The following is a 9,648-nucleotide window of genomic DNA, read 5'->3' on the forward strand; positions in this document are numbered from 1 at the left end:
TGTCTTTCTCCCACGCTTCACAGGTACATTCCCGTTTTTGGTAGGGAAAAGATAAACCTGGTACGCGCTATTACGTCACAAACAACGTACTTCTTTCAACATGACCTGTGACCCTGTGCACTTTTAGCAAAACCGATTTCATCATCACTTTAATACACATGTATTGAACAATTACAGAACAGTCAACAAAAAAAAAAAAAAAGCATAGGATGTCGTCGCTTCTCTCAATGACCAATGGCTCAAATGAAACCGTACAAACGGACTTAGGACGACACACTGGGTCTAGTGCACCTACCTCACATCGGCCGATGTCAAACAGTCAACAAACATTACACATGTGACCACAGCGCACAACAGCATGTCCTTGTGCGAACCTGAAAGCGTTCGTAAATCCAATGAATGAGAAATCCCGAGTATATTCCTAGGCACAGCAATCACTGGATGAACTTTTAACATTACTATTAACAATAACACAACGATGTCTGCCCCCAAAACGAAACGACCGAGGGTGTTGTATTCTGACTCCGAGTGAACTTTTCGAAGCGTGAAGTCAGCGAGTGCAAGTAGTCTTTTTTGTGTTTTCGTTAAAGACACTATATCGATTAATAGTATAACAAAAAATGTCAATATACAATATAACGTTGCTAATGATACTTATGTATTAAATATCTTAAATTAATTATGACCGCTATTTTTTATTTACGTTGCAGATTTTTTACGCACATTTGCAGCACAGCGGCTATGTGTGTATTCATGCGCCATTGATGATAGTACGGTGCATTGGGGTCAAAAATACAACTTCGCAGTGGAGGTAATTTTACGGTGAGAAAAATGTGGGAGAAAAATAATCAATCACTCCTGTGTGATGTAGACAGAGATATCTCAACCCTATTTCTCGGCAAAGCCACGTGCTAAACCTAAAACAATATCTCACCCTCTGGTTGAGATATCTCTGTCTACATCACACAGGAGTGATAGATTCTATTATTCTCCCATCCTTCACAATTGCGTCTCCCGTTTTAACCGAGAAACATCAGCTTGTCACCCCTAGGGAGAGAAAGCCTCATGCCGATTAGCACTAGTTCAATTGTGACGTCATTAAAATGCGTCATCGGCAATTGTGACGTCATCAAAAGGGAATGACGATATGCATACCCCACATGTGTTTTTGTTTACAAACATGGCAGACTTCTGTCGGTGGAGCTGTGACTGAAATAATAGGATGGGAGAAAAATATTCATCCCCTACCCTGAGGGTGTGACAGAGGAATCTCCAACTGATAATTTTTGGTTGTCTAACCAGAGGCTCTGTTTGCAAATATGGGATATGCTTAATCTGGCTGGCTGATTTGTTTTTCGTCTTAAAAGCTCAGGGGAAAAATTGGTGGCCAGTCCAAACGCATTTTCATGGTTTCTGAGCTTATTCTGGTGGTTGGAATGAGAAGAAAACCCTATTTCATGCCCAAGGGTGTAGGATAGAGAAATTCTACCCTAGGGTTTTTCAAATTTGAAAACCCCTCTGGTGGAATTTCCCTATCCTACACCCCTGGGCATGAAAGAGTGTTATAATCTTTTAAAACTATATTTATCTCGTTCTGTGTGCACTCTGATATCCTTGATGTAAAATATTCAGAAAATATTACAGAAATAGTTCCTGAACTAAATTTTGTTCGGAAAATGATACCGTACCTATTTGCATGCGTATAACATCCGGCAAAAAGTGCAAGAATTGATAAATATTCTTCAAGTACTGGTACAAATGTTTTAATGTGACTAGTTTTCGTTTCATTATAAACATATGCAGCACCTCAGTTAAAGTGAACGTTTCAGTTATACTTTATAAAAACTAATAATAAAACAAAGGGATTAAAATGAATAAGTTGTGACAATTGATGCCTGAATTAAAAGTCCTTCGACATGGAACTATCTAAAAAGACTGACAACTAGGGAAATACAACAATAGTCAAGCTTTACCAGGGACGAAAAATAATAAAGAAACAAAACACCCCAAAACAAAACAAAACAAAATCACATTTTCCTTGGAATGATGGGGACCATTTGACATGCTATTGTCTCTATGATATACATGCCTGATGATGTGTTCAGGTACAGGGTACCACTGCATCGGTTGTTATCGTGAGGGAGAGTCTGCTGATAAGTCTTCCCTTGACAAGTCATAGGCTTCGAGGGCGGCCATAAATTGTATTCTTATTTTTATGCTTTGTATCTATGATAACTTGATGGAAACATTGATAAAGTGTAGACTTTGTAACGTAAAGGTCCCGACCACTGCTGTTTTGATGTTTTCTTTTTATTACTATTTTCAAACATTCAAAAGTACTTACTATATAATTCTGTAAAATGCATCACAACATGCTTGATTTTTTTGCTTCTTTCACAATGGTAGTACTTGTAATAGTAAAGTTTAAAGTTTTGGTACCCTTAACCTAAATTAGTTTTATACATTTTAAAAATCTTTTAAAAGTTTTACGGAAGAATCTCCAGACATATATAAAACAAAACAAATATTTTTGCATATTCAAACAACTGCGATCAGTTGTTTGCTAACCATTTACTTCCACCTACAAAATAAAATACACATGCCATGCTCAGTTATATGTATATATTTCATTTTTATATTTATGTCAGTAAAAACAGGGGGTGTTATAGTACACACTGTAGTGAAAAATATTGCTTCATCACCACAAACAAATCGTTTCCGCTCTTTGATATTTTGACTTTACGTATTCTGGTTGATGACCTTCAATGTAAATATTAAGTTTGTTATACAGCAACAATATTTAAGACAACAATGGCTTTGTACACTATAGATTCGATTCATAAACATGTTTACGCTTAGATGTGTTTAGCCAGGTGGCATAGGACTAGTCGTTGGGGCTTAAGTTGTGTTTAAATTAATAGAGCTACTGTCTAGCAAAACTTTTAAACTTATTAGAAATTTAAGTAAGTGCTTGACTCGGGCAACTGTTAAGAGAAGTCGTACATTATGATATATAAGCTGTATCAACGTCTTGCTATACACGTTTTGTTACTGTATAATGTGATTGAGATCTATGTCTTTTACTTCACAATGAGTTATAACCCATTTCACTATGTAATATATCGTTCTACCTTCATGTTGAGGTTGCATGATTGACTTTGAAGTTTTATTATTATTTCATAAACAACTAAAGTATGCTTCATAAGAATCCGCTAAGCTAACTTAGGAAAAGCTTACAGTTTCCCCCAACTCATAACTATTTCATGAATTTGTAATCATTATATATGGAATTAAATCTATTGCATATGTTCTCCGCCATTGTACAAGATATTTGTAAAGTATTGATCAATATGTGTATTTCTGTACGCCTATATCCAATGTGCATTTGGTAATAAATTGAATTAATTGAAAGGGTCTGATAAGGCACCACCTGCATATTCCCCAAATTGCATTGATTCATGTATTTTTAATATAAATGTAAATTTTTGATTGTATAAATTGTTTTCTATGTACTGTAAAGCGCTATAGATCGGTTTATTCTAGCTTGATATAGGGTGTTATATCAAATGTTGTATATTTATATAATTCATTTATTTTTTTACCTTATACGACTCTGGTTATATCACTCATATATAAAGCTAGCTGTTCCACAAAACGTGTTTAGTTCCAAACGAATAAGTAAGTATTCTTCAAGTGCTAGTACATCATTTTTATATTGTAAGGTGAGTATTATGTTGTTTTCAGGTGAAATATTATGATTGAAAAACATACAAATGATCGTTATAAATCTAATCATTCCAATATGCTTAAATGAATACGTACACATGTACATTGTATATGATTCCCAAATAAATTAAAACTAATGCATTTTGAAGCAAGCATATGAATTTAATATTTTGTGACTCATTGCTAAAATTTGTTATTGAATATAATTCTTTTCAGTAAGACTGGGTTTGAACACTGACCATTGGTGAAAAATTCAATCATTAACTGTCATGGCCCTTGTTGAGAAGACTGACGACCAGGGAAATACCATTCTATTCAAGAGTTACAAGGGGCGAACGTTCAATAAAGATACTCCTGGTAATGTTGGGGACCATCTTGATACGGTAGCGTCCCTACATTGTAGGCCTGATGATGTCTTACTGTGTACATTTCCAAAATCAGGTAAATATCAAGAGTCAATGGTCTCCGAGTATAATATTTCGTTTGTTTATAATTTGCGAAAAAATAATCATTAGGCAGCTACATGTAGATATGTTTATAATGACTATAAAGATCGATCCCATGTGCAGTTTAAAATAAGATTAACTCCCTAGAATGAAATAATGGACAATAAAGAAGAAGTGAAGCCAGACTTATACTGTTATATAAAATAATGGGGGTAAGTTGAAGAAGTTCATAATGTCCCCACTATGACTCGTCTCACAATGAATAAATATGCATTTCACAAATAAATAAATAAATAAATAAATAAATAAAAAAATACACTTAGTAGAGTAAGTCGAAGATATGGTCTCATAACTGGACTTTTTCCTCACTACCAACCTTAATTTTTATTTTATTTTGATGTCCTTCATATAAAACTGACATGTACGTATAGCACGAATTGAGATTTCTTTTTTGTCAATACATCTTGAGAAAACAATTCAGCAAATATTGCCATTTACTTTCAAAAGTTATAATTGTTTTCTTCTTCTGATTAATAAATAAGTTAATTGTTCCTTCCTTTTAGAGCTGGGAATGATTGCTAAATAACATTAACACGACTAAAGAAACCAATTTAGTTGATACATACTTATTTCAACAGAATCGACATTGAGTTTATAAATGTGCCACAATTACACACTCCAATTTTACTATTTAACTTGACCACAGATTATAAATGTCTTTATCCACAATAATATGTAAAACGCATAAAAAGAGAATTATATCTCATACTACATGTATCATGTTCATGTGGTTTTAATGTGATATCATGATATCTATATAATGTATGCTAATGTTATTAAATAGAATATTATCAGAATGTACATGTACTATTTACTGTAAGCTTGTGTATGCCTTTACGTTAAATACATCCTCTACACATCTTATATTGTTTTTGCATTATTTTTCTCCTATTAACTTTATTAAAATTAAAGTGTACATATATGTATGTAGATTATTGAAACAATATAAATTGTATGACATATAATCATCCCCTGATATATATAAATTTGTTTACAACAATTTAAATCTAATGTTATGATACGATTATAAATTGTGACCGCACAACGCACCAAATTTGTTCAAGCCTTGCTGAGATTGTTGTTTATATTAAATTAAGTCAGTTTTAGTATGATCGATGGGAAAATATCTCGAAGAAGAAATCATATTTGTAACACATAGACTGGTATCCAACCCTGGTGAAAAGTATTACTTTAATGATAAAACAGTATATATACAAGGCAAGATGTCTTAAAGTCCCTTTATCTATACAAGGAATTAAAAGTTCAATTGAAGAACAAAAGCAAATATTAAAGACGAAAAATATTTCATTAACTTCCAGAATGAGTGGAAAAAATGGAAAAGACTTATTGATATATCCTAGACCTACATTTTGCCGATTATATGTTTATATGTTTGATCTTATTTGAATTTATTTGAAAGAAAAAAAAAGAAAAAATTGAAACATACAATGTGTTATCTTAATTACTTAGCTACTGACACCTATATATTACCAGACTTCTATCCTTTACATTGGTTTGTTTAATACTGGTACTTCTCCTCTTGTCTGTCTATCCTTTCGTCTGTCTGTGTCTTTCTGTCTTTCTTTCTGTCCATTTACCTGTCTTTATTTCCTCTATTTCTTTGTTTTCTTGTTTCTCTTATGTGATTTTCATTCCTTTCTAATATAACATTACAAAAAAATAAAATACCACTTACCAAAAGAGCAATATTGATTAGGATAAAAGTATGTGTGAAAGTGGAATTCATTAACGTGAAAAATATCTTGAAAATAAACAAATAATAAAAAAAAAAAAATCGATGGGAAAATATCTCGTAGAAGAAATAATATTTGTAACACATAAACAGGTATCCATCTCTGTTTCCATGTGTTAACAATGTGTTATATTACCCTGCTCAGGTTCTTACATGAACAGTTGTAAAACGAAATAGTGTCATTTCAAAAATGGCCAACTATCTTGCAGCCTATTTAATCGACCTATCCATAAACATTAAACATCCCAATAGTTCACTAATTATTTCACTATAATATAAGTGCTAAGTATATTATTATGTATAATGCAAAAATTCCCCTATGCACTTCCAGGTACATATTGGTGACCCATAGAGGGGCTATAGATAATCCTTCAAAAATGTATGAAGGAAAATGATAAAATCTTTCATATCTTCAATCATGGAGCTGAAGCTGTGAAATTTGTATATTATAATATTTGTAGTTAAATGTTCAGTACTGTTTTGTTTGTATGTGATGCCATATACACTGAAATAGTATATATATATATATCATACATTTAACTCTTATGCATGTATATGTACATTTGTCTTTGATACACGAATGAAGTGCTTAAATAGTAAGATGTTAGCTCCCTTTCCTCGATGCTGTGTATATGTATCATAAGCATTTCTTGCCCATGGCTAAAGGTTCTAAATCAACAGCCATGATGCATGGATGCATCATGGAGAACAGGAACAGCTACTTCCAAATTTGGTCTCACATGGCGCATTTTAGTATATCTAGCATACTACCTTGTAATTAAAATGATCCTATTATTGTATATATGGACGTTCATTATAACCCGGGTCCACTTTCCAATAGAAATAATAATAAGTACCAATTTGCAAATGTTTCATTATGCAATTTAAATACCTGCTCCCTTAGAAATAAACTTGCTATTGTAGAAAGTGAATGTTCCCATTTTGATATGATATCCCAAACTTAAACTAACCTAAATGATATTGTATCTGATAACGACCCATTATTAGACAGCCACAAACTCAAACTCGCAAACAGACAACTCACCAATCATTTGTAATAACAATATTAACATACACCCAATCGACAATGCAGAATGTTTTAATGAATAGTTCTCCTCAATATCTACTACTAACAAAACTGATGCTGATATACCTGAAATCAATCCTTACTTTCCTCATTCACTTCATTCTATTGAGATATCTGAACAAGATGTTCTTGACTAATTAAATCAAATTAATATAAAAAAAAGCCAGAATGACCGGATACATATTCTCCAAAATTGATCAAAAGACTATCTCATGAACTAGCTTAACCTCTACATATTCTTTTTAACAAGTCAATATCTACCGGGAATTTACCTTAATCATGGAAAAAAAACTAATGTTACTCCTATATGTAAGGGCAACGGTGAACAAACTGATACAACAAACCATATACTTGTTAAAATACTAGACAAAATGATTTTAAGTACCAATATAATTTTCTGTCAAATCATAATATCTTGTCAAAAAAACAGTCTGGCTTCATTCCAAATGACTCTACGGTTACATCATATGATATCGGTAATGAAACGGATTGGTGTTTTGCGACATTAGTAAAGCATTCGACAGGGTTTGGCATACTGGGCTTATCACTAAGCGAAAGAAATATGGTAATAATGGTAATGTATTGAAATGGTTTGAAACTTATGTAAGCAATATAAAACAAGGGGTATCAATACAGTAGATGGTTACACTCCTTATGGAAAACTCTTAAAACCGGTGTACCTCAAGGGTCTGTCCTCGATCCATTTTTTTATTTACATAAATGACCTTGAAAATGAAGTTGAATCTAAAACTAAATTATTCGCTGATGACACATCATTTTATGCTTTAATCAATAATGACTCTAATCTGGTAGTTCCATGGAATCAAACAATGGCGTGTAAACAGTGAACAAAACCCAATAAAGTGGTCTCTAGTCATAATATTCATACTTGCAGTTCAGTCACATATGTCTTCTTTTTCACCTTCATCTGGCCCTGCTCTAGAATCTAACCGACACTCTTCATCACTTAATGTCGAATGTAACATATTGCGAAATGCCAACATTTAATTGCAACTGACACCATTTGAACATATTGCAATTTTATAGATATATACTAATGGATGCTTCCACAAGTATTTGATGACAATTGAAGTATTTTTCTATACAAAGACAACAAAGGCCGGTATTACACACCTAGATACTTGTGATAAAAATAATTAACACTGCCCCATTTTAGACTCTGCCTCTCTGCATGAAATCAGATATGGATGTACCAGAAACACCAACTACAGATTAATTCCAGATATTTATAAACTAAAATAGACAATCACATTTTAGTGTAGCATTCAAGCTGTATTTCATTTTTATACATATATTATATATACTTCAAAATATAAATATATGCAGCTAATTTGTGAACAAAATTAATTTGCAAACGAGTTTGATATACATAAATTAGGTCTACAAATTTTCTTATATCTTTCCAAACATATACAAACACAAATAAAATCACGTTTATTCATTTATGATAAACACTTTCTGCAGTTCATAATAAATATAATAACCGTTTGTAAATGTCACCACATATTTGACAGAAAAGTGAGAAAAAAAATGAAATAAAAAATTGAATTACTTTCATCGATTTTGTTATTTCAATTTACTACCTTCATAATACACAAAGTATCCACCGCTATATCATTTATTAGTTACAAGGGAATATGGCCAACAGTCTTCAGTATTTGAGTTTTATCATTACATTTATTAACACACATATATGGCTGTTGGTTGTACTTATGTCATAATGTCCAATGCCCCTTTGTGATATAAAGTAGGCCAAAAACTGTGGTTATAAATACATAAAAAGAGACTATAGCAGGCAAATTTCTAAAATTATATTTCACTTGGCAATATTTTTATAATATATTTCCGAACAACAATGGAATCACTAAGAATTACATTATTTCCCTAAAGAGAGACTTGCGAGGTATCAAACTTTCAAACATATATGATATATCCCCTACTTAGGCTGAGTGTTGTTGGTGATAGACAAAGTCACGAAAGACTCCAGTTTGCTTCGAAAAGCTTCACCATGTTAATTGTCTGTCTCACTCCACTCGGCTACTTAAAAAATTCACACGAACACAAATGTACTATTTGCCGCTAGCTCGCCGAATGGACGTAGGACGGTGGGCGTTTAATCAATATACAACGTTATACACAACTACATATATACATTTCAAAATCGTTTCAAAAAGATGAGAATGACGTCTAAAATATACCCGTGATAATGCGGGCTAAACAATGCTACATGTGTACGTCAAAAAATGTACATCTCCAAGTCTGACTGCAAAAAAAAAAAATACCGAAATAAACCCCCGGTCATCGAAACCAACCTGCACGCCCAGGAAAAACCGGAGATAGTCCCCGGAAACCTTTATCCAAAAGCGGGAATAACTATTACTTCCCTGCAAGCCCGATTTCTGCGAGGCGACAGTTGGACTACTGTCTTACTCTGTCCTAAAAGGATCCGTCATGTCAAAACAAAACACGAAATAACATGAATACACCTGTGAGTATCGTGAACAAAAAACCTGTTGTGGACTTTATGAAAATTTGCATTCAATATAAAACAAAAA

The 9,648-nt window shown here is 32.7% G+C and overlaps 1 protein-coding gene across 1 annotated transcript in view; it reads left to right on the forward strand.

Moving 5' to 3' along the window:
* The first annotated feature begins 3,953 nt into the window (after positions 1–3,953).
* LOC110453042 (sulfotransferase 4A1-like) overlaps positions 3,954–9,648 on the forward strand; it is an 11,015-nt gene continuing 5,320 nt past the window's right edge. Inside the window, exon 1 of the mRNA XM_021501860.1 lies at positions 3,954–4,167. Within this exon, the coding sequence (XP_021357535.1) occupies positions 3,996–4,167 (172 nt within the window). The 5' untranslated portion in view covers positions 3,954–3,995. The remainder of the gene's footprint in view (positions 4,168–9,648) is intronic.

This window comes from Mizuhopecten yessoensis, unplaced genomic scaffold, assembly GCF_002113885.1.
Source record: "Mizuhopecten yessoensis strain PY_sf001 unplaced genomic scaffold, ASM211388v2 scaffold7069, whole genome shotgun sequence".
Taxonomy (NCBI): Eukaryota; Metazoa; Mollusca; class Bivalvia; order Pectinida; family Pectinidae; genus Mizuhopecten; species Mizuhopecten yessoensis.